This window comes from Tachyglossus aculeatus, chromosome 6 (genome assembly GCF_015852505.1).
Source record: "Tachyglossus aculeatus isolate mTacAcu1 chromosome 6, mTacAcu1.pri, whole genome shotgun sequence".
In the NCBI taxonomy this organism is placed as follows: domain Eukaryota; kingdom Metazoa; phylum Chordata; class Mammalia; order Monotremata; family Tachyglossidae; genus Tachyglossus; species Tachyglossus aculeatus.
In genome coordinates this window covers 43415551-43442079 of record NC_052071.1, presented here as the reverse complement: position 1 = coordinate 43442079, position 26529 = coordinate 43415551, and the positions used below count along the sequence as shown (strand labels likewise).

At 48.5% G+C, this 26529-nt stretch overlaps 1 protein-coding gene across 1 annotated transcript in view; it reads left to right on the top strand.

Annotated features, from left to right (window-relative positions):
- Nucleotides 1–26280, top strand: part of LOC119930109 — a 57520-nt gene extending 31240 nt beyond the window's left edge. The window contains exons 2-7 of the mRNA XM_038748585.1: nucleotides 11996–12149; nucleotides 14674–14817; nucleotides 16682–16804; nucleotides 19746–19997; nucleotides 24471–24596; nucleotides 25870–26280. Of these exons, the coding sequence (XP_038604513.1) occupies nucleotides 11996–12149; nucleotides 14674–14817; nucleotides 16682–16804; nucleotides 19746–19997; nucleotides 24471–24596; nucleotides 25870–26160 (1090 nt within the window). The 3' untranslated portion in view covers nucleotides 26161–26280. The remainder of the gene's footprint in view (nucleotides 1–11995; nucleotides 12150–14673; nucleotides 14818–16681; nucleotides 16805–19745; nucleotides 19998–24470; nucleotides 24597–25869) is intronic.
- Nucleotides 26281–26529: the final 249 nt, after the last annotated feature.

The following is a 26529-nucleotide window of genomic DNA, read 5'->3' as shown; positions in this document are numbered from 1 at the left end:
GATGGGGAGGGGGAGAGGGAAAAGGGGGCTCAGTCCCTGGCACTTAGTACAGTGCTCTGCACACGGCAAGCGCTCAATAAATACCACTGAATGAATGAATTGATAGTGAGGGGCATACGGGTGCTCTTGAAAAAACGGGCCTGACAAGGGTCGCGGGGTCTGAGAGTGGGGTACAATGGCCAGCCAGCACCCGTCCCCTCCGTGCTGGCCGCGGCCGGCGGACAGCTTAAGGACCAAAGTCAGAAGATGCAGAGCGGCCTAGTGGGTAGAGCTCGGGCCTGGACGTCAGAAGGACCCGGATTCTAAACCTGGCTCGGCCACTTGTCTGCTGTATGACCTTGGGCAAATCCCTTCCCTTCTCTGGGCCTCCGTTGCCTCATCTGGAAAACGGGGATTAAGACTGTGAGCCCCATAATGATAATAACGGTGGTGTTAAGCGCTCGTTGTGTGCCAGGCACAGTGAGAAGCACTGGGGTGGATAAGAGCAAATCGGGTTGGATGCAGTCCCTGTCCCACGTGGGGCTCTCCGTCTCAATCCCCATTTTACAGATGAGGGAACTGAGGCCCAGAGAAGTGAAGCGACTTGCCCAGGTCACACTGCAGATAAGTGGCAGAGCTCGGATTAGAACCCACGGCCTTTTGGCTTCCAGGCCTATGTTCTCTCCACTATGCCACACGGACTGTGTCCAACGTGATTAGCTTGTATCTACCCCAGTGCTCAGAACAGTGCTTGACACATACTAAGCGCTTAACAAATACCATGATTATTATTATCATCCACCCAGCCTGTGCGATCTCAAGGAGGGAGGGTGGCCATTGTGCCCATGGGATCGTGTCCACAGTTCCCCATTGGCAGGACGGCCTGGGACAACCACCCAGCCCCCCGGGGATCGAGGTGGCCAACAGGCAGACTCTAATTGTCAAAGCCATGTTGACTTTGCAGTTATTCCTTGAGCCGGAGACTTAATAAAAATAATAATGATGGCATTTGTTAAGCACTGTTCTAAGTGCTGGAGGGATACAGGGTGATCAGGTTGTCCCACGTGGGGCTCACAGTCTTAATCCCCATTTTACAGATGAGGGAACTGAGGCTCAGAGAAGTTAAGCGACTTGCCCAAGGTCACCCAGCTGACAAGTGGCGGAGCCGGGATTCAAACCCATGACCTCTGACTCCCAAGCCCGGGCTCTTTCCACTGAGCCACGCTGCTTCTCGGACTTCCGATTCTGCTTCATTCATTCATTCATTCAATCGTATTTATTGAGCGCTTACTGTGTGCAGAGCACTGTACTAAGCGCTTGGGAAGTACAAGTTGGAGAGTTGTACAAGTTGAAGTACAAGTTTCATTAGGTCATGGAAAGCCAGGGATGGAAAGGGGAGAGTCAGGGGCTGGAGAGTCATGAGGGCAGGGGTCCAGGAGCGTGACCAACACCAACTTCCTCGAAGCATCCTGGAGCTTCTACTAGTACTACTAATAACAGTAATTGTGGTATTTGTTAAGCTCTTACTACGTGCCAGGCACTGTACTAAACGCTACAGTGGGGACAAGCAAATCAGGGTGGAAACAGTCCCCTGTCCCGCCTGGGGCTCACAGTCTTAATCCCCATTTTACTTCCACCTCTGGCCTCGGGATTCGTCTGATGGTGGAAGAGAAGCAGGCCCGCACTCAGTACCTGGTCCTAGCTTCCTGGGCGCAGACATAATAAATATCTGCGGCATATGTGAAGAGCTTACTTTGTGCCAAGCACCTCTAGACTGCGAGCCCGCTGTTGGGTAGGGACCGTCTCTATGTGTTGCCGACTTGTACTTCCCAAGCGCTTAGTACAGTGCTCTGCACACAGTAAGCGCTCAATAAATACGATTGATTGATTGATTGGTAGAAGACATTCAGGTCGGACTCGAGAAATGACTGGGGGAGAAGGAAACGTAATGGAGGAAGGAGGCCCCTGTAGACTGTAAGCTGGCCCTCTAGACTATAAGCTACTTATGGACAGGGAATGTGTAAGTTTATTTTTCCTGAGGGAAGCAGCATGGTGTAATGGATAGAGTCAGAAGGTCATGGGTTCTAATCCTATCTCTGCCATTTGTCTGCTACGTGACTTTGGGCAAGTCACTTCTCTGGGCCTCAGTTCCCTCATCTGTAAAATGGGGATTGAGACGGTGAGCCCCACGTGGGACAGGGACTTATGTCCAACCCGATTTGCTGGTTTCCACCCCACGGTGCCCGGCACATAGTAAGTGCTTAATGAATACCATTATTATTATTATATTTTACTTTCCCAAGCACTGAGTACGGTGCTCTGCACACAGAAAACGCTCAATAAATCGATCGGTTGATTGGCTGACTCCTGGGGGAGGTGAGATTTCAGAGGTGTTTTACAGGCAGGGAGAGCTTTTGATTGAATTGGGGAGGGGGAATCTAGGCAGGAGATCGGAGACAGGAGAGTCAAGAATGTGGCAGTGAGAGAAGGTCAGCCCTGCCCGATGGATTTGCACAAATCAAAGATCCTTGCAGACTGTAGCAGATAGCTATAAAGCATATCACCTCTTCTCTGAATCCTTTTTTTAATAATAGTATTCATTTAGCGCTTACTATGTGCCAAACACTGTTCTAAGCCCTGGGGTAGACCCAAGCTAAACGGGTTGGACACAGTCTTCGTCCCAAATTTGGCTCACAGTACTAATTCCTTTTTAACAGATGAGGGAACTGAGGCCCAGAGAAGTGAAGTGACTTGTCCAAGGTCACAGAGCCGACAGGTGACGGAGCCGGGATTAGGATCCAGGTCCTTCTGACTGCCTGGTCCGATGGGGATTCGATACTTTCATTCATTCATTCAATCGTATTTATTGAGCGCTTACTGTGTGCAGAGCACTGTACTGAGAGCTTGGGAAGTACAGGTTGGCAACATATAGAGACGGTCCCTACCCAACAGTGGGCTCACAGTCTAGAAGGTGGAGACAGAGAACAAAACAAAACATATTAACAAAATCAAATAAATATGTACAAGTAAAATAAATAAATAATAAATAATAACAAATAAATAATAATAAATAATAAATAAATACCTATTCTCCTCCTACCTAGACTGTGAGCACCTTACAGGACAGGAACCGTGTCTGCCCAGATTCTCTTGTACCTACCCCAGTGTTTAGAACAGTGCTTGACACATAATAAACGCTTAACAAATACCACCATTATTATCTCCTCTCTGAATCAGTAGCGGGTCCAGCGCAAGAGGCAGAGGGAGAGCAGAGAGTTTACAGGCGAATCCCCCTCTAGACTGTAAGCTCATTGTGGGAAGGGAAGAATGTGTCTGTTTATTGTCTCATTGTACTCTCCCAATAATAATAATAATAATAATGGCATTTATTAAGTGCTTACTATGTGCAAAGCACCGTTCTAAGTGCTGGGGAGGTTACAAGGTGATCAGGTTGTCCCACAGGGGGGCTCACAGTCTTAATCCCCATTCTACAGATGAGGGAACTGAGGCACAGAGAAGTGAAGTGATTTGTCCAAAGTCACACAGCTGACAAGTGGAGGAGCTGGGGTTTGAACCCACAACCTCTGACTCCAAAGCCCGGGCTCTTTCCACTGAGCCACGCTGCTTCCAAGCGCTTAGTACGGTGCTCTGCACACAGTAAGCGCTCAGTCATCATCATCATCATCATCAATCGTATTTATTGAGTGCTTACTGTGTGCAGAGCACTGTACTAAGCGCTTGGGAAGTACAAATTGGCAACATACAGAGACAGTAGTCCCTACCCAACAGTGGGCTCACAGTCTAAAAGGGGGATAAATTTATTATCAATAAATACAACGGAAGGAATGAATTCCCCACGTAGCCTCCAGGAATCCGTGTCCAAAGGGGTTGAAACGGACGGAAGGCCAGGTGGCTGGAGGGGGGGCTTCCTGGCAGAGGCTGGCTCTTGGGCCGTTTGGCAGAGAGGAACATGGTTCAGCGAAGCAGAGAACGGACATAGCACAGCCGGGGAAATTCCCCCTGATGCCCCTTCTGAAGATATCTGGGCCGCTATGCAAATCTCACATGTAAATATCCTTCACCAACAACTTCCTTACATTTATCTAACTTTCTGAGCCTGGGACTTGCTGCCATGAGCTCGTGGGTTCATGGAGGTCGTGGGTTCGAATTCCGGCTCCGCCACATGCCTGCTGTGTGACCTTGGGCAAGTCACTTCACTTCTCTAGGCCTCAGTTCCCTCCTCTGTAAAATGGGGATGAAGACTGTGAGCCCCAAGTGGGACAACCTGATCACCTTGTATCCCCCCAGCGCTTAGAACAGTGCTTTGCACATAGTAAGCGCTTAACAAATGCCACCATCATCATCATCATGAGCTCCTGTGGACCCTAAGCTCGTAGTGAGCAGGGAACCAACTCTGTTGTATTGTACTTTCCCAAGCGCTTAGTACAGTGCTCTGTCACCTGCAGTCCCTCCTTCTAGACTGCGAGCCCATTGGGTGGGGACTGTCTCCATTTGTTGCCGAATTGTACCTTCCAAGACCTTAGTACAGTGCTCTGCACACAGTAAGCGCTCAATAAATACGATTGAATGAAGGAATGAATAAATACTATTATCAATAATGTTCTGTTGTTTGTCTCCCCCTTCTAGACTGTGAGCCCGTTGTTGGGTAGGGACTGTATCTGTTGCCGAATTGTACTTTCCAAGCGCTTAGTGCAGTGCTCTGCACACAGTAAGTGCTCAATAAATACAATTGAATGAAGAAATGAATGGAAATGAGGGCGTTCCCCAAAGGGGGAAAGGCCTGAGCAATAGGCCAGAAATGGGAGAGTCAAGAGGAAAGTATAGATCATTTAGTTTAGGGCTGGTGATCTGAGAGAGGTGTTCGCTTCATGGGAGGAAAGCAGAGATTAGTACGAAGGAGACTGTTGGTTAAAAGCTTCGATCCAATAGTTAGGAGTTTTTGTTGAATGTGGAGAAAAATGAGATTATTATTAATTAATGATGGCATTTGTAAGCACTTACTATGTGCCAAGCACTGTTCTAAGCACTGGCAGGATACAAGGTAATCAGGTTGTCCCGCATGGAGCTCACAGTCTCAATCCCCATTTTTCAGATGAGGTAACTGAGGCACAGAGAAGTTTAGTGACTTGCCCAAAGTCACCCAGCTGACAAGTGGCGGAGCCTGGATTAGAACCCATGATCTCTGACTCCCAAGCCCGGGCTCTTTCCACTGAGCCACACTGCTTTACGACTACTACAACTGTTAGACTGCTATTACTGCTGCTACTGCTGCTAATAATAGTAACATTTGTTTGGATATTATGATGCGACAAGTAATAATAATAACAATAATGGTAATATTTGTTAAGCACTTACTATGTGCCAAGGTACTGTACTAAGTGCTGGGGTAGATACAATATGAAGAGATCAAAGTCCCACTTGCACATAAGGATCAAAGTCTAAAGGGGAGTTGTTCCCATTTTATTCTTGTTACTATTAATAATAAATCAATCATAAACAATTCTCCCCTTAATAATAATAATAATGGCATTTATTAAGTGCTTACTATGTGCAAAACACTGTTCTAAGCGCTGGGGAGGTTACAAGGTGATCAGGTTGTCCCACGGGGGGTTCACAGTCTTAATCCCCATTTTCCAGATGAGGGAACTGAGGCCCAGAGAAGTGAAGTGACTTGCCCAAAGTCACACAGCTGACAATTGGCAGAGCCGGCATTTGAACCCATGACCTTTGACTCCAAAGCCCGGGCTCTTTTCCACTGAGCCACGTTGCTTCTCATAGACTTCTGGACTGTGAGCCCGTTGGGAGGGGACTGCCTCTATTTGTTCCCAAATGGTACCTTCCAAGACCTTAGTACAGTGCTTTGCACACAGTAAGTGCTCAATAACTATGATTGAATGAATGAATGAATGAATGAATGAATGAATACATACTATTATCAATAATGTTATGAAAAAATAACAAATGCCATTATTATCGTTAGCAATGTTATTTGCAATGAGAAGCAGTGTGGCTATGAGAAGCAGCGTGGCTCAGTGGAAAGAGCCCGCGCTTGGGAGTCAGAGGTCATGGGTTCAAATCCCGGCTCAGCCAACAGTCAGCTGTGTGACTTTGGGCAAGTCACTTCACTTCTCTGGGCCTCAGTTCCCTCATCTGTAAAATGGGGATGAAGACTGTGAGCCCCACCATGGGACAACCTGATCACCTTGTAACCTCCCCAGCACTTAGAACAGTGCTTTGCTAGTAGTAAGCGCTTAATAAATGCCATTATTATTATTATTATTATTATTTATGTGCTTCCTATATGTCAAGCCCTGTTCTAATCACTGGGGTAGATACAAGATCATCAAGTCGGACACAATCCCTGTCCCACGTGGGGCTCACACTTGTGATCCCCATTTTACAGATGAGGTAACTGAGGCACAGTGCAACGACTTGCCCAGGGTCACACAACAGACGGGTGGCGGAGCCAGGATTAGAACCCGGGTCCTTTCGACTCCCAGGCCCTTGCTGTCCCCACTAGGCCACGCTGCTCCAGATGAGGAAACTGAGGGCTAGAGAAGTTAGGAGACTCGTCCAAGGCGACACAGCAGGGAAGTAGTGAAGCAGAGCTTCGAGCCTCAGTCTCCCGACTTTCAGGCCCTAGTTTTTTCCACAAAGCCACGCTGTTTCTGGGAGGCCAGTGGTGATTTCGAGGAGGGAAATGACACACTCTGAACGGCATTTTAAGCAGTTGCATGAAGAGGGGAGAGGGGAGAGGCAAGCAGGACGATGAGAAACACCAGTGCAGTCCTCCAGCAGGGAGGTGGCATGGCCTGGGGGTAGGATGCTTGTAGTAGGGGAAAGGATCTGGGAAATATTAAATAATAAGACTAATAATGATCAGTGTGGTATTGTTTCAGTGCTTACTATGTGCCAGGCACTGTACTACTACTACTACTAATAATAATGATGGCATTTGTTAAGCGCTTACTATGTGCAGAGCACTGTTCTAAGCACTGGGGAGGATACAAGGTGATCAGGTTGTCCCAAGTGGGGCAGATGAGGTAACTGAGGCCCAGAGAAGTGAAGCGACTTGCCCAAAGTCACACAGCTGACAAGTGGCAGAGCTGGGATTTGAACCCATGACCTCTGACTCCAAAGCCCGGGCTCTTTTCAATTACATAATTGTTATTTCTGAAGTATTCTGTAGTAGAAATCATAAAATAATAATAATAATAATAATGTTGGCATTTGTTAAGCGCTTACTATGTGCAAAGCACTGTTCTAAGCGCTGGGGGGATACAAAGTGATCAGGTTGTCCCATGTGGGGTTCACAGTCTTAATCCCCATTTTGCAGACGAGGGAACTGAGGCACAGAGAAGTTAAGTGACCTGCCCAAAGTCACACAGCTGACAAGTGGCGGAGCCGGGATTTGAACCCATGACCTCTGATTCCAAAGCCCGTGCTCTTTCCACTGAGCCATGCTGCTTCTCTAACTACTACGCCCCAAGGCAGATACAATTAAGTCTGTGAGCCCCCCGTGGGACAACCTGATCATCTTGTAACCTCTCCAGCGCTTAGAACAGTGATTTGTACATAGTAAGCACTTAATAAATGCTATTATTATTATTATTATAATGGCATTTGTTAAGTGCTTACTATGCGCTGAAGTAGGTACAAGGTTATCAGTCTAGGCCTTCCCAGACTGAGCCCCCACCTTCCTCTCCCCCTCATCCCCCTCTCCATCCCCCCCGCCTTACCTCCTTCCCTTCCCCACAGCACCTGTATATACGTATATATGTTTGTACGTATTTATTACTCTATTTATTTTACTTGTACATATCTATTCTATTTATTTTATTTTGTTAATATGTTTTGTTTTGTTGTCTGTCTCCCCCTTCTAGACTGTGAGCCCGCTGTTGGGTAGGGACCGTCTCTATATGTTGCCAACTTGGACTTCCCAAGCGCTTAGTACAGTGCTCTGCACACAGTAAGCGCTCAATAAATACGATTGATCGATTGATTGATCAGGTTGTCCCAAGCCGGTGATCTTTCCACTATGCCATGCTGTTTTTCTGTCCCACCTGGGGCTCACAGACTTAATCCTCATTTGACAGATGAGGGAACTGAGGCCCAGAGAACTGAAGGGATTTGCCCAAGGTCACACAACAGACAAGTGGCGGAGCCGGGATTAGAACCGATGACCTTCTGAGTCCGACAGAGCCTGTGCTCTGTCCTCTACGCCGAGCTACTTCCCCACAGAAGTGTCGGCAGGATCTAGAGGATGATCGAATGTGGGAAGTCCAAGACGGAACGGGAGATGCTTTAGAGTCCCCAGGCTAGAGAAGCGAGTTTGGCAGGGCAGAGGATCGATCAGTCAATCAATCAATAGTATTTATTGAGTGCTTGCGGAGGGCTTACTGTACTAAGCGTTTGGCAAAACACAGCATAGGTTTGTTATGGTATTTGTTAAGCGCTTACTATGTGTCGAGCGCCGTTCTAAGTGCTGGGGTTGATGCAAGTTCATCAAGATGGATGCAGTCTCGGGTTCCACGAGGGGCTCACAGTCCAAGTGGGAGGGAGAACACGTTTTGAACCCCCATTTTACAGTTGAGGCAACTGAGATACGGAGAAGTGAAGTGACTTGCCCAAGGCCTCACAGCAGGCAAGTGGCTGAGCCAGGAGTGAAGCCAGGTCCTCTGGCTCCCGGGCCTGTACTTTGGCTACTAAGCCATGCTGAGTTCCTGTGTGACCTCGGGTAAGTCACTTCACTTTTCTGGGCCTCAGGTACCCCATCTGTAAAATGGGGACTGAGACTGTGAGCCCCATGTGGGACAGGGACTGTGTCCAACCTGATTGGCTTGAATCCACCCCGGCGCTTAGTACAGTGTCTGGCCCAAAGTAAGCGCTTAGCAAATAACACAGCTATTATTATTATTGAGAAGCAGTGTGGCTTAGTGGAAAAAGCGAGGGCTTGGAAGACAGAGGTTGTGGGTTCTTATCCCAGCTCTGCCATTTGTCAGCTGTGTGACTTTGGGCAAGTCACTTCACTTCTCTGTGCCTCAGTTACCTCATCTGGAAAATGGGGATGAAGACTGTGAGCCCCACATGGGACAACCTGATTACCTTGTATCTACCCCAGCGCTTAGAACAGTGCTTGGCACATAATAGTAATAATAATAATGTTGGTATTAGTTAAGTGCTTACTATGTGCCAAGCACATAATAGGTGCTTAACAAATACCATCATTATTATTATTATTATATGAGATCTCTGCCCATAAAGAACTCAGAACTAGTCAGAGGGAAGCTTAATATTCACATTAATCACGCAAGTGTCTGTAAACTCACTTTTTCATACGTCCTACTAACGAGTCCAGCACATGACAGATGGCTCGGAGAGTTTGTGCAATGGGGTGGAATTTCTTACATCACCCTGATAGGCCAGAAGTCAGACCTCTTCAGAAGCGTATTTGAGAGACCGCTGTTAAAAATCGTAATAAAATTTCGAGTAATAATGGGCCAAGAGCTTGGGTCCCCCAGGAGGTGACTGAACCTAAGCCGAGAGTTGGGGAGACGGGAAGGATGGTGGCAAGAGTTGACGGTGATGGGACAGATTTTGGAAAGCTCCTTGCGGCCAGGGAATGTGTCCGTTTATTGTTGCATTGTACTCTCCCAAGCGCTCTGCACACAGAAAGCGCTCAATAAATACGATCGACTGCCTCACCGAGAGGTGGTGATTTCCGTTTTGGACGGGCCGAGTTTAAGGACGCAGGTGGAACTGTGAGAATAGTAACTGTGGTATTTGTTAAGCGCTTGCTCTGTGCCAAACCCTGTTAGAGAAGCAGCATTGCTCATTGGAAAGAGCCTGGGCTTGGGAGTCAGAGAATCCCGGCTTCTCCGCATGTCTGCTTTGTGACTTAGGGCAAGTCACTTAACTTCTCTGAGCCTCAGTAACCTCATCTGTAAAATGGGGATGAAGACTGTGAGCCCCACGTGGGACGACCCGATCACCTTGTGTCCCCCCAGTGCTTAGAACAGTGCTTCGCACATAGTAAGTGCTTAACAAATGCCATCATTATTATTATTACTAAGCGCGGAGGTAGATATAAGATAATACAAGACATTAGATAGAAGGATAAATATTTATTTATTTTACTTGTACATATCTATTCTATTTATTTTATTTTGTTAGTATGTTTGGTTTTGTTCTCTGTCTCCCCCTTTTAGACTGTGAGCCCACTGCTGGGTAGGGACTGTCTCTATATGTTACCAACTTGTACTTCCCAAGCGCTTAGTACAGTGCTCTGCACACAGTAAGCGCTCAATAAATACGATTGATGATGATGATGATGAAGGAGAGAGTTGCTGGCTTGGGAATCATTGGCACGGAGGTGCACACCTGAAGCGCTGGGAGTGGGTGAGTACCCCGAAAGAAAGAGGGTTGAGAGAGAACTGTAGGGGCCCAGCATGTAGCTTGATCGGATACTCTTGAGAAGCAGCATGGGCTAGTGGTTAGATCCCGGGCCTGGGAATCAACAGGACCTGGGTTCTAATCCTGGCCCCGCCACATGTCTGTCAGGTGACCTTGGGCCAGTCACTTCACTTCTCTGGGCCTCAGTTACCTCATCTGGAAAAGGGAGATTACGGCTGTGAGACCCATGTGGGACATGGATTGTGCTCAACCTGACGCCCTTGTATCTACCCCAGTAGTTAGTACAGTGCCCGGCACAGACTAAGTGCTTAACAAATACCAGCAGCATGGCTCAGTGGAAAGAGCATGGGCTTAGGAGTCAGAAGTCATGAGTTCAAATCCCAGCCCTGCCACTTGTCAGGCGTGCGACTCTGGGCAAGTCACTTCACTTCTCTGTGCCTCAGTTACCTCATCTGTAAAATGGGGACGAAGACTGTGAGCCGCACATGGGACAACCTGATAACCTTGTATCTCCCCCAGTGCTTAGAACAATGCTTAGCACATAGTAAGCGCTTAACAAATACCATCATTTTCTAGACTGTGAGCCTGTTGTTGGGTAGGGATTGTCTCTCTTTGTTGCAGAACTGTACTTTCCAAGCACTTATCACAGTGCTCCGCACTCAGTAAGCACTCAATAAGTACGATTGAATGAATGAATGAAATACCATTTTTTGAAAAAGAAAGAACAGAAATCATCCACTGTTTCCATCGCTACAACTATGTGGGAATCATACAAACCAGAACTCTAAGGCATGGAGAAACTCAGAAGACCAAGTTTGGGTGGCATTTTACCCTGACCGCATTCTTTTTTTGTCCCCCTCTTTATCTCCCTCACTTCTTCTTTCTTCTCCTTCTCTCTCTACTCTTCCTTCTCTCTCCTTCTCTCTCTCTCCCTCTTCTCTTTCTCTCCTTCTCTTCTCCTCTTTCTTCCTTCCTTCTCTCTCTTCCTTCCTTCCTTTCTCCCCTACCTCTCTCTCTTGTCCTTTCTCCCTTCCTTCTCTCTCTCCTGCTCTTCTCTTTTCTCCCTCCTTCTCTCTCTCTCCTGCTCCTCTCTTTTCTCCCTTCTCTCTCTCTCTCCCGCTCCTCTCCTTTCTCCCTTCCTTCTCTCTCTCCCTCTCTTCTTCTTTCTCCCTTCCTTCTCTCTCTTTCCTTCTTCTCTCTCTCTCCCTCTCTTCTTTCTCCCTTCCTTCTCTCTCCCTCCCTCTTTCCCCATCTCTCACTCTCTCCTCCTTCTGCCCCCAACCCTATTCCTCAGGCCTACCAGTTTACCTCCGGGCATCGTTTAGACCCCCTGGTCTCACCCTTTGCACACAATAAGCGCTCAAAAAATCCGAATAAATGAACTCTAGGGTTAGAGGAGATAAGCCCAAGTCAGAATGTGCTCCTGCCGTCCCCAGGGCCTGAGATGCTCCCCATCACCAGGTCATTCACCTTGATGCTTTTTTTCCTCTCTCTCTCCTTTCCTGCTTTGATCCCTCCCTTCTCTCCCCCCGGCTTTTTTCCCTTTTTCCCTCTCTCCCTCTTCCCGTTCCAGGGAGATCAGTCCCCACGCACCTACTGGGCCCGCGACAGAGGAGAGAACTGACTCGGAGGAGGTCGTGACCTATATTTCGGAGAGCATGGTCGTGACTTCGGCTGATGAGGAGAAGCTGCTTCTGCTTAACAAGAACACCGAGCTGCGACGCCTCAACAAGGAGGTGAGAGGAGAGAAGACAGGGGGACCCATCACTTGCCAGTACTGAAAAAATAATAATAATAAGCATCATAATATCTGTCCCTTTAATCTGTACACTTGACGTGGGCCAGGAGTTTGGAACCCTTGGGTGTGAGGGCTCTGGGCAGGCCAGTGTAAGCCAGCCCTGAGGTAAATGTTGGCGTAATTCAGGCAGAAACCCTCAGAGATATAGGCCAAAGTATGAGTCGGTCATGCTTATCCATCAATCAGTCAATACCACAATCATCATCACAATGGAGGCCTTCCCAGACTGAGCCCCCTCCTTCCTCTCCCCGTCCCCATCCTCCCCGCCCTATCTCCTTCCCCTCCCCACAGCACCTGTATATATGTTTGTACAGATTTATTACTCTATTTTACTTGTCCATATTTACTATTCTATTTATTTTATTTTGTTAATATGTTTTGTTTTGTTGTCTGTCTCCCCCTTCTAGACTGTGAGCCTGCTTTTGAGTAGGGACTGTCTCTATATGTTGCCAACTTGTACTTCCCAAGTGCTTAGTACAGTGCTCTGCACACAGTAAGCGCTCACTAAATACGATTGATTGAATGAATGAATGAATGACCTTGGGAAAGTCACTTCATGTCTCTGGGCCTCAGATACCTCATCTGTAAAATGGGGACTGTGTCCAACCTGATTACCTCCTGTCTACCCCGATGCTTATTACAGTGCTCGGCACATAGTTAGCCCTTAATAATACCATAATTATTATTAAGTCACTTGCCCAAAGTCCCCCAGTGGGCAAAAAAAGTGGCAGAGCCCGGATTAAAACTGGATTAAGAGCCCTTCCTGTGCTCTTTTCACTAGGCCACACCACTACCCACGCGGTTCAGGCAGTAGGGCAAACGGCAGGAAAGGCCACGGGAAAGCCCCTGGCTCACGTGACTTGGACTGTCACAAGCCCTCCATTCCTCCATCAGTCCTGCCCCAAGCAAGACTCATCTCCATCCACGGCCTGGGAGTCAGAAGGACCTGGGTTCTAATCCCGGCTCCACCACTTGTCCGCTGGGTGACCTTGGGCAAGTCACTTCACTTCTCTGGGCCTCAGTTACCTCACCTGTAAAATGGGGAGCGAGACTGTGAGCCCCACATGGGACAGGGACTGTGTCCAACCCGATTTGCTTGTATCCACCCCAGCGCTCAGTACAGTGCCTGGCACATAGTAAGCACTTAATAAATACCATCATCATCATCATGATTATTGTCATCCAGGCCATCTTCCCTTCACCCTGGCTCCTTCCCCTAGCAATGCCAGCCGGCCGCCCTCACTGCCCTTCTCCTTACTGTGCCAGCCAAATTGGATTTCCTCTACCCTGCTTCTTGACTGTTGGTTGGTGGGTGGGTGGCTGGCTGGATAAGTGAAGAAAATGCCCTGGAATAAGAGGCTTGGCGAGAGATGCTATTGATGCCTACTTGTTTTCTTTTAATAATAATAATAATAGTAATAGCATTTATTAAGCACTTACTATGTGCAAAGCAATGTACTAAGTGCCGGGGAGGTTACAAGGTGATCAGGTTGTCCCATGGGGGGCTCACAGTCTTAATCCCCATTTTACAGATGAGGTCAGTGAGGCCCAGAGAAGTTAAGTGACTCACCCAAAGTCACACAGCTGACAAGTGGCGGAGCCAGGATTTGAACCCATGACCTCCGACTCCAAAGCCCGTGGTCTTCCTTCCTTCCTTCAATCGTATTTATTGAGCACTTACTGTGTGCAGAGCGCTGTACCAAGAGCTTGGGAAGTACACGTTGGCAACATATAGAGACGGTCATCATCATCATCATCAATCGTATTTATTGAGCGCTTACTGTGTGCAGAGCGCTGTACTAAGCGCTTGGGAAGTACAAGTTGGCAACATATAGAGACGGTCCCTACCCAACAATGGGCTCACGGTCTAGAAGACTGTGCCACGCTGTCTGTCAACCCCTCCTAGACTGTGGGCCCGTTGGGTAGAGATTGTCTCTATCTGTGGCCGAACTGTCCTTCCCAAGCGCTTAGTCCAGTGCTCTGCACACAGTAAGCGCTCAATAAATACGATTAAGTGAATGAATGAATGAGATGCTCTGTGGAAACCAATATGGGGAACTCAGTGAACTTCCAAGAGAGCCCCTTCACAAGGCGTCTCTCCCCAGGCCTCCTCAAAGCCAGGGCTCTCGCCTCTAAAGCACGACCCTGGCTCTCCACGTTGGAAGTCCCCATGGTAGTCACCGCTCCTCCTCCTCTCCTCTGGCCCCAAGAAGTCGTCCCTTTGGTTTTTTTCTGGGAGTCCCCTCCACTTCCTCTCCTGAAACTGACAGGAACGGGCCGCAAGATGGGCCCAGCTGGCGGGGCAGGGAAGGAGGCTGCCTTGGGTGGAGGGCCGAGGTGGAGAGTCCCCGCATCCCCGTCTGCTGGGGCCATTCTTCGCCGTGGGGCTTCCCGCCCACTGCACTGCCGTCTGCTTCCCCGCCTTGCCCGCTCCCCGGCCCTAAAATCTCCTTCCCCGGCAGCTAGTGAAGCTGAACCAGGAGTGGGACCATATCTACCGCAGCACCACCCTGGAGATGCAGCAGAAGCTGGGGTCGCTGCAGGCCGAGGTGGTCAGCCTCAAACAGAAGACGGAGAGGCTGACCATGAAGCTGGAGCATGAGCAGGTGAGCACGATCACGTGGGGCCTATTGGTGGGCCACCCTCCCCGGCCCCATGGGGGCTATTGGTGGGCCACCTTCCCCGGCCCCCTCCTGAGACCCTGGGTCCTGGGGTGGCTCCTGCTGCCAGATTGGAGGTGGCCAGGACCGCTGACCGAACCCCTTCGCCCTCAGGGCTGCATGTCTCTCCATACCCGTCCACCAGTTAATCATCATCATCATCATAATCATCATAATGATGGCATGTATTAATCGCTTACTATGTGCAAAGCGCTGTTCTAAGCTCAAGACCTGTCCACCAGTTAATCATCATCATCATCATCATCATCATCATCATCATCATCATGATGGCATTTATTAATCGCTTACTATGTGCAAAGCGCTGTTCTAAGCTCGACCTATCCACCAGTTAATAATAATAATAATAATAATAATAATAACAATAATGGCATTTATTACTCACTTACTATGTGTAAAGCACTGTTCTAAGCTCAAGACCTGTCCACCAGTTCATCATCATCATCATCATCATAATGATGGCATTTATTAATTGCTTACTATGTGCAAAGCACTGTTCTAAGCTCAAGATCTGTCCACCAGTTAATAATAATAATAATAATAATAATAATAATAATGACGGCATTTATTAATCACTATGTGCAAAGCACTGTTCTAAGCTCGACCTGTCCACCTGTTAATCATCATCATCATCATGGCATTTATTAATCGCTTATTATGTGCAAAGCACTGTTCTAAGCTCAAGACCTGTCCACCAGTTAATCATCATCATCATCATCGTCATAATGATGGCATTTATTAATCGCTTACTATGTGCAAAGCACTGTTCTAAGCTCAAGACCTGTCCACCAGTTAATCATCATCATCATCATCGTCATAATGATGGCATTTATTAATCGCTTACTATGTGCAAAGCACTGTTCTAAGCTCAAGACCTGTCCACCAGTTCATCATCATCATCATCATCATCATAATGATGGCATTTATTAATTGCTTACTATGTGCAAAGCACTGTTCTAAGCTCAAGACCTGTTCACCAGTTCATCATCATCATCATCATCGTCATAATGATGGCATTTATTAAGAGCTTACTATGTGCAAAGCACTGTTCTAAGCTCAAGACCTGTCCACCAGTTCATCATCATCATCATCCTAATAATAATGATGGCATTTATTAAGCGCTTACTATGTGCAAAGCACTGTTCTAAGCGCTGGGGAGGTTACAAGGTGATCAAATTGTCCCACCTGGGGCTCACAGTCTTAATCCCCATTTTATAGATGAGGGAACTGAGGCCCAGAGAAGTGACTGTGAGCCCGCTGTTGGGTAGGGTCCGTCTCTAAATGTTGCCAACTTGTACTTCCCAAGCGCTTAGTACAGTGCTCTGCACACAGTAAGTGCTCAATAAATACGATTGAATGAATGAATGAAGTGACTTGCCCGAAGTCACATAGCTGACAAGTGGCGGAGCCGGGATTTAATAATAATAATAATAATAATAATGGCATTTGTTAAGTGCTTACTATGTGCAAAGCACTGTTCTAAGCGCTGGGGAGGTTACAAGACAGATCAGGTTGTCCCACAGGGGGCTCACAGTCTTCATCCCCATTTTACAGATGAGGTAACTGCGGCCCAGAGAAGTGAAGTGACTTGCCCAAAGTCACCCAGCTGACAAGTGGTGGATGTCACTTGATGAGCACCCACCCACCCTAACCCCTTATGACCCAATTTAAATCCATTATTATTATTTTGCCCACTTGAGACTCAGGGACCCTCAGCTGTGGGTGATGGGGAGGAGGAGACAGTGGCGGATGCGAGAGGGGCGCTCAGCCAGTGGGTCCTTCTTTTCCGCAGAACAAGAGGGAGTACTACGAGCAAACCCTGGTGCAGGAACTTAAGAAGAACCAGCACTTGCAGGAGTACGTGAGACACCTGGAGAGCAAGATGCCACTGAGTGGCAACGCAAAGCCTCCTCTGGTGAGTAACCGACGGGATCCCCCCGCAACCTCCCATTTTCCGCAGACGGAAGGGGCCCGGGGTGGGCCCCGATGCCACGGACCCCCGGGCGAGAGCCAGCTCTGCCCCACATGGCATCCACTGCTCTGCCCTACTCTCTGGGAATAATCCCTGTGATGCTCATTAAGTTTTCACTGTGTGCTGAGCATCATTTTTTTTTTGGATAGCATTTATTAAGCGCTTACTATGTGCAAAGCACTGTTCTAAGCGCTGGGGAGGTTACAGGGTAATCAGGTTGTCCCACGGGGTGCTCACAGTCTTCATCCCCATTTTACAGTTGAGGGAACTGAGGCCCAGAGAAGTGACTCGCCCAAAGTCACCCAGCTGACAAGTGGCGGAGCCGGGATTTGAACCCAGGGCCTCGGACTCCAAAGCCCAGGCTCTTTCCACTGAGCCACGCTGCTTCTCTAAGCATTGAGGTTGATTCGGGGTTATCAGGCCGCACACTGTCCCTGTCCCCCATGGGGCTCACAGGCTGGGAAGACGGGAGTAGGATTCCGACCCCATTTGATAGATGAGGGAACTGAGGTCCAGAGAATAATAGATAATAATGATGGTATTTGTTAAGCGCTTATTAGGTTCCAAGCACCGCGCTAAGCGCTGGGAGAGATACAGGGTAATCAGGTGGGGCTCACAGTCTTAATCGTCATTTTACAGATGCAGAGAAGTGACTTACCCAAGGTCACACAGCAGACAAGTGGCAGAGCTGGGATTAGTCTCATTTTAGAGATGAGGAAACTGAGGCCCAGAGAATTAATGATAATAATAATAATAATAATAATAATAATGACATTTGGTAAGCGCTTACTATGTGCAAAGCACTGTTCTAAGCGCTGGGGGGATGTCCCACGTGGGGCTCACAGTCTTCATCCCCACTTTAAAGATGAGGTAACTGAGGCTCAGAGAAGTTGTGAGTTGCCCAAGGCCACCCAGCAGACATGCGGCGGAGCCGGGATTAGAACCCATGACCTCTGACTCCCAAGCCCGGGCTCTTTCCACTGAGCCACGTTGCTTCCCTATTCATTCATTCATTCAATTGTATTTATTGAGCGCTTACTGTGCACAGAGCACTGTACTAAGCGCTTGGGAGAGTCCAATATGACCATAAACGGACACATTCCCCGTCCGCAACGAGCTTCCGGTCTAGAGAGGGGGACAGACATTAATAGAGAAATGACTTGAATTGCCCAAGGTCACTCAGCAAGCAAGTGGCAGAGCCAGGATTAGAACTCAGGTCCTCTGATTCCTACGCCCGTGTTCTTCCCACTAGTTGACGGCTGCGACTTCTGTTGTAGATTCCCTGGACTTTCCCAGGCCTGGGGGAAGCCTGCCGCGCCCGTTCCCTCACAGCTGGTCACTGACTGGCATTTGGGGCTCCTCCAGGGCTTTGGGCTACCACAACCCTTTTAAATAATAATAATAGTAATAATAATAATAATAATAATAATAATAAACAACGTTTGTTAAGTGCTTATTATGTGTCAAACACTGTTCTAAGCACTGAAGTAGATACAGGCTAATCAGATTGGACACAGTCCCTGTCCCACGTGGGGCTCACAGTCTTCATCCTCATTTTAGTACAGTGCTCTGCACACAGTAAGCGCTCAATAAATACGATTGATTGATTGATTGATTTTACAGATGAGGGAACTGAGGCCCAGAGAATAATAATAATAACGATGGTATTTGTTAAGCGCTTACCAGGTGCCAAGCGGTGTTCTAAGCGCTGGGGGGGATACAAGGTAATCAGGTTGTCCCACGTGGGGCTCGCAGTCTTCATCCTCATGTTACAGATGAGGGAACTGAGGCCCAGAGAATAATAATAATAACGATGGTATTTGTTAAGCACTTACCATGTGCCAAGCGGTGTTCTAAGCGCTGAGGGGGATACAAGGTAATCAGGTTGTACCACGTGAAGCTCGCAGTCTTCATCCTCATTTACAGATGAGGGAACTGAGGCCCAGAGAATAATAATAATAATAATGATGGCATTTGTTAAGCACTTACCAGGTGCCAAGTGGTGTTCTAAGCGCTGGGGTAGATACAAGGTAATCAGGTTGTCCCACATGGGGCTCGCAGTCTTCATCCTCATTTTACAGATGAGGGAACTGAGGCCCAGAGAATAATAATAACAACGATGGTATTTGTTAAGTGCATACCATGTGCCAAGCGGTGGGATAGATACAAGGTAATCAGATTGTCCCACATGGGGCTCGCAGTCTTCATCCCCATTTTATAGATGAGGGACCTGAGGCCCAGAGAATAATAATAATAATGATGGTATTTGTTAAGCGCTTACCATGTGCCAAGCACTGTTCTAAGCGCTGGGGGGGATACAAGGTAATCAGGTTGTCCCACGTGGAGCTCGCAGTCATCATCCTCATTTTACAGATGAGGGAACTGAGGCCCAGAGAATAATAATAATAACGATGGTAGTTACGCGCTTACCACGTGCCAAGTGACGTTCTAAGCGTGGGGTAGGTACAAGGTAATCAGGTTGTCCCACATGGGGCTCGCAGTCTTCATCCTCATTTTACAGATGAGGGAACTGAGGCCCAGAGAATAATAATAATAATAATGATGGCATTTGTTAAGCGCTTACCATGTGCCAAGCGGTGGGGTGGATACAAGGTAATCAGGTTGTCCCACGTGGGGCTCGCAGTCTTCAACCTCATTTTACAGATGAGGGAACTGAGGCACAGATAAGCGAGGAGACTTGCCCAAGGTCACACAGCAGGCAGGCTCGTGCTCTACCCACCGGGCCATGCTTCTTCTTCTCTTCTTAGGAGTTGACCCCCCCAATCCCTCCGGCTTTCTTGTGTCTTCCCCAGTGCTTAGTACAGTGCCTGGCATGTAGCAACAAATACTACGATGACTATGATTTCTGTTCTTAATTTCTTAGACCCTGGGGGTGCCTTTCTCTGCCACTTGGGAGGACTACGGCGATCCCCCCTTCCCGCTGGCCAGGAAGAGCTTGAAGGACAACGCTCCGCGCAAATACGAAGCAGCGGGCCAGAAGGGGCGGAACGGCGAGCCGCCCAAGACCCCCAGGCACAAGCTCCTCTCGTCGCCCGGCCGGGCCCTGCTGGACGGCTCCGACCCCAAGAAGGAGGTGACCGACCTGAAGGATCAGTTGGAAGTCTTGAGGTGTCAGGTCAGTGCGATGCGGGGCGGGGTGGGCGGCTAGTACAGCGCTCTGCATCATAGTGAACGCTCAGTAAATACCATCGATCGTTCGTCAACACTCTATCGACTGATCGTTCAAGATCCGCTCAATCAATGAGATTGCTACTCACGAGGCCTCACACTTGCCTCTCTCACCGACCTCTTGCTCACAACCACACTCCTGTCTGAAACTCCCTTCTTCTTTATTCATTCATTTGCATGTATTGAGCGCTTAACTGTGCGCAGAGCACTGTACTAATCTCTGACAGACTGCCACTCTCCTGGCCTTCAAAGCCCTACTGAAATCGTCTCTCCTCCAGGAAGCCTTCCCTGACTAACCTCTCAGCTCTCCTCCTTATATCCCCCTTTATCAATCAATCAGTGGTACTTACTGAGCGCTTACAGTGTGCAAAGCACTATACTATGAGCTTGAGAGCGTAGAACATAACCAAGCTACTAAATATGTTCCCTGACCACAACGAGCTTATAGCCGTATCATCTAGACCTTGAGTCTGAAACCTCTAAGCAGTAAGACCACTGTGGGCAGGGACTGTCTCAATTTATTGCTGAATTGTACTTTCCAAGCGCTTAGTACAGTGCTCTGCACACATTAAGTGCTCAATAAATACGACTGAATGAATGACTGAATGAACGAATACTTATTTCACCTCCACGGCACTTATGTATTCATCCTTATACTCGACTTTTTCCCAATGTGTAATTTAATCTCGTGTCTGTCCGCCCCACTAGACTAAGCTCCTTGAGGGTAGAGATCAGTCTATTTACGCAACCAAACTCTCCCAAGTGCTTAATAATGAACAATAATTGTGGTATTAATAATAATAATAATAATAATAATTATGGCATTTATTAAGCACTTACTATGGGCAAAGAACTGTTCTAAGTGCTGGGGAGGTTACAAGGTGATGAGGTTGTCCCACGGAGGGCTCACAGTCTTAATCCCCATGTTATAGATGAGGTTACTGAGGCCCAGAGAAGTGAAGTGACTTGCCCAAAGTCACAAAGCTGACAAGCGGCGGAGCTGGGATTTGAACCCATGACCTCTGACTCCAAAGCCCGGGCTCTTTCCACTGAGCCACGCTGCTTCTTCCTGCGTGCTAAGCGCTAGCCTAATAGCTGGGTTAGAAACAAATCACCAGGTCCCACATGGGGTTCACAATCTAAGTAGGTGGGAGAATAGGAATTGAATCCCCATTTTGCAGATGAGGGAACTGAGGCACAGAGAAGCAACCTGCCCAGGGTCATGGCAGAGCGGGGACTAGAACCCATGTCCTCTGATTCCCAGGCTCCTGCTCTTTCCACTAGCCCCCACTGAAGCAGCGTGGCCCAGTGGAAAGAGCCCGGGCTTTGGAGTCAGAGGTCGTGGGTTCGAATCCCAGCTCCGCCACATGTCTGCTGTGTGACCTTGGGCAAGTCACTTAACTTCTCTGAGCCTCAGTTACCTCATCTGTAAAATGGGGATTAAGACTGTGAGCCCCCCGTGGGACAACCTGATCACCTTAGACTGTGAGCCCACTGTTGGGTAGGGACCATCTCTATATGTTGCCAACTTGTACTTCCCAAGCGCTTAGTACAGTGCTCTGCACACAGCAAGTGCTCAATAAATACGATTGATTGATTGATTGATTGATCACCATGTATCCCCCCCAGTGCTTAGAACAGTGCTTGGCACATAGTAAGCGCTTAACAAATGCCAACATTATTAGTACAGTCTATAGTGCTTAATAATACAGTGCTCTCAGTTGGTACTCATTCAGAACTGCTGATTAATTGATTAATTGATACGAAAGGGGAAGGAACAAGAAGTGAGATCTCTGAACTGCATTTAAAGCTCCCCGGGAGGGAAGGTGAAATCCTTGGCCCTTTGTTTCCAGAGTCTGCGGGCAGTCTGGGACTGGCTCCTTCTTGGTAGCTCCTTGTTCTATTGTCCTCTCCCAAGTGCTTAGTATGTTCTATTGTCCTCTCCCAAGTGCTTAGTACAGTGCTCTGCACACAGTAAGCGCTCCTCCACTTGTCTGCCCACTGTTGGGTAGGGACTGTCTCTATATGTTGCCAACTTGTACTTCCCAAGCGCTTAGTACAGTGCTCTGCACACAGTAAGCGCTCAATAAATTCGATTAATTGATTGATTGTCTGCTGCGTGACCTTGAACAAGTCACTTCCCTTCTCTGTCCCTCAGTTCCCCCATCTGTAAAATGGGGATTGAGACCATGAGCCCCGCGCGGGACAGGGAGCGTGTCCGACCCGAGATGCTTGTAGCTACCCCAGCGCTTAGTACAGTGCCTGGCACATAGTAATTGCTTAACAAATCAATCAGTCAATCGTATTTATTGAGTGCTTACTGGGTGCAGAGCACTGTACTAAGCGCTTGGGCAGTACAAGTTGGCAACATATAGAGACGGTCCCTACCCAACAGTGGGCTCACAATCTAAAAGGGGGAGACAGAGAACAAAACCAAACATACTAACAAAATAAAATAAATAGAATAGATATGTACAAGTAAATAAATAAATAAATAGAGTAATAAATATGTGCAAACGTATATACATATATACAGGTGCTGGGGGGAAGGGAAGGAGGTAAGATGGGGGGGAACATATACAAGTACAAGTTGGCAACATGTAGAGACGGTCCCTACCCAACAGTGGGCTCACAGTCTTAACACACCCACCCACCCCGGCCCTTCTCCCTTCCTCTCTCCACAGCACTTGCGTATCTTTGTACATTTTTATTACTCTATTTTATTAATGATGTGTATATAGCTCTAGTTCTATTTATTCTAATAATAATAATGATGGTATTTGTTAAGCGCTTTCTATGTGCCTAGCACTGTTCTAAGCGCTAGGGTAGATACAAGGTTATCAGGTTGTCCCACGTGAGGCTCGCAGTCTTAATGTTATTGACACCTGTCTACTTGTTTTGTTTTGTCGTCTGTCTCCCCCTTCTAGACTGCGAGCCCGTTGTTGGGTAGGGACCGGCTCTACATGTTACCGATTTGTATTCATTCAATTGTATTTATTAAGTGCTTACTGTGTGCAGAGCACTGTACTAAGCACTTGGGAAGTCCAAGTTGGCAACATCTAGAGACGGTCCCTACCCAACAGCGGGCTCACAGTCTAGAAGGGGGAGACAGACAACAAAACAAAACATATTAACAAAATAAAATAAATAGAATATGTACAAGTAAAATAGAGTAATAAATATGTACAAACATATATACATAGTGACTTGAATAAAGATAGCACACCCCTCTAAATGTTTATCACAACCCAATTTGGTAACCCAGTTTTCTGGATATGCATATGCTAGGTATCTAAGCATGGGGACTTTCCTTTTTTCAGAGCAGTAGTTGCCCCAAATCAATCAATCAATCAATCAATCGTATTTATTGAGCGCTTACTGTGTGCAGAGCACTGTACTAAGCACTTGGGAAGTACATGTTGGCAACATATAGAGACAGTCCCTGCGCAACAGTGGGCTCACAGTCTAGAAGGGGGAGACAGAGAACAAAACCAAACATACTAACAAAATAAAATAAATAGAACAGATATGTAAAAGTAAAATAAATAAATAGAGTAATAAATATGTACAAACATATATACATATATACAGGTGCTGTGGGGAAGGGAAGGGAGTGGTATTTATAATAATAAGAATGGCATGTATTAAGCGTACTTCCCAAGCGCTTAGTACTGTGCTCTGCACACAGTAAGTGCTCAATAAATACGATTGAATGAATGAATGTCTCCCCCTTCTAGACTGTGAGCCCACTGTTGGGTAGGGACTGTCTCTATATGTTTTTTTTTTACTGACATTTATTAAGCGCTTACTATGTGCAAAGCACTGTTCTAAGCCCTGGGGAGTTTACAAGGTGATCAGGTTGTCCCACGGGGGGCTCACAGTCTTCATCCCCATTTTACAGATGAGGTAACTGAGGCCCGGAGAAGTGAAGCGACTTGCCCAAAGTCACTCAGCCGACAAGTGGCGGAGCCGGGATTTGAACCCATGACCCCTGACTCCAAAGCCCGGGCTCTTTCCACTGAGCCATGCTGTGCCTCAGTGGAGTGGTACAAGTGCCAACTTGTACTTCCCAAGCGCTTAGTGCAGTGCTCTGCACAAGTAAGCGCTCAATAAATCAATTGATTGATTGATTGAATGGATTATTAATTATTATTATAGTAAGCGCTTAATAAACACCACTGATTGACTGGCCACTTAAAAGATGTCCTAAAGAAATAAGAAGAAAGAAAGTTTGTTAGCGTCTTTAATGCGTCAAAAGTATTTGTGACCAACCCGAGATGCTTGTATCAACTGTACAGCGCCCGGCCCACTGTAAGCGCTTAAATATCACACCAAAAATAAATGTGATTGCCCGACTCGCGTGCCTAGGCCAGTGGGACGGATTTGCCCGAATCTCTGACTCCATTTCCCTCCGGTACAGACGGAGATTTACGAGGCCGACTATCTGACCGAGCACAAAGACCGGGAACGAATCAAGGCGGAGAACGTGAAGCTCCGCAAGAAGGAAGAAGAAATGAGGCAACAGATGATGCTTCTGCAAGAACAGGTTTGTTTCCTTCCCGCATTTCCTAGGCAAGGGGAGTCCAGCCGCTCCGTAGCATCGTCACGGTCATCCAGCCGAGCAAACGGGACCTACCTGCTCGTTTGTGTGCCCGGGCGTCCCGTGGGAGGATCAAAAAAGGCTCTGTAATCACGCTCCAGTTCTCCCTGCGAGCTCTTCTCCCCGAAACGAGGGTCAAACATCAGCGCGCCCTCCGAGTAGGGCAGCGGAGCCTAATGGCTAGAGCACGGGCCTAGGTGTTGGAAGGATCCGGGTTCTGATCCCGGCTCGGCCCTCGTCCGCCGGGTGACCCTGGGCCGCTCCCTTCACGTCTCTGAGCCTCGGTCACCTCAGAAGCAGCGCAGCTCAGTGGAAAGAGCCCGGGCTTTGGAGTCAGTGGTCATGGGTTCAAATCCCAGCTCCGCCACTTGTCAGCTGTGTGACTTTGGGCCAGTCACTTCACTTCTCTGGGCCTCGGTTTCCTCATCTGTAAAATGGGGATGAAGAATGTGAGCCCCCCGGGGGACAACCTGATCACCTTGTAACCTCCTCAGCGCTTAGAACAGTGCTTTGCACATAGTAAACACTTAATAAATGCCATTATTATTATTATTATCCGCAAAATGGGGGGGAAGGCCGGGACACGGACAGCGTCCAACCCAATTACTTCGTATCTACCCCGGCGTTTAGAACAGTGCCGGCCACACGGTCGGCGCTTCGCCGATACCACAGTTAACACAGAGAAGCAGCACAGCAGCGTGGCTCAGTGGAAACAGCCCGGGCTTTGGAGTCAGAGGTCATGGGTTCGAATCCCGACTCTGCCACATGTCTGCTGCGTGACCTTGGGCAAGTCACTTAACTTCTCTGAGCCTCAGTTACCTCATCTGTAAAATGGGGATTAAGACTGTGAGCCCCACATGGGACAATGATCATCCTGTATCCCCCCCAGCGCTTAGAACAGTGCTGTGCACATAGTAAGTGCTTAACAAATGCCATCATTATTATTATTAGTGGAAAGAGTCAGAGGTCATGGGTTCGAATCCCGGCTCCGCCACTTATCAGCTGTGTGACTTTGGGCAAGTCACTTCTCTGGGGCTCCGTTACCTCATCTGTAAAACGGGGATTAAGACGGTGAGCCCCACAGGGAACAACCTGATGGCCTTGCACCTCCCCCAGCGCTTAGAACGGTGCTTGGCCCATACCGCTTGACAAATACCGTCATCACCATCACCATCCCGATGGTTATTCTCCTGTCCCTTTCTCCACCTTCTCCCGGCAGCTCAAGATCTTCGAAGACGACTTCCGGAAGGAGCGGTCCGACAAACAGGTGCTGCAGCGTCTCCTGAAGAGCAAGTCCGAGGCCCAGAAGCCCGTCCTGGTGCATCGCTGCAACGGCCACGAGAAGTCGCCGGGCCCCTCGCCGGCCTCCTCCCCGCAGCCCAAGCAGGGCGGCGGCGGCGGCGGCGGCAAGCGCTGCGACAGGCCCAGCCCCAAGCACGGTGACTGTCCCAGGCACTGCCGCCGGCGGGAGGCCCAGGCCCAGGCCTCTCCCTTCACCCGGGACTATTAGGGGCCGGGGGTCACTCGGCGCCTGCCCTTCCTTCCCGCCTCTTCCTCGAAGCCGAGACTAAACTACCCGGCTCTCCTTCAGTCCTCCCGGCCCCCGCGGGACTGAAATCCCAGCCTTGAACTTGCATTAATTTGCCACAGTCACTTTGACGGAGTCATCGGAAGCGGCGGGCCGAAGGAAGGCGCCGGCGACCTTCCGCAGAGGGGACGGTCTCTCCGGGACGGTCGGGGGCTGAAACGGCCCGCCCGACGAGGCCTCCTCGGCCCACCCAGCGCGCCTTGCTAGCCAAGACTGGCTCCGGTCCCACCCCGGGCCCCTATTTTCAGGGGAACCGTTTATTTCTGCTGCCGCCCCGTGAAACGGGGCAGC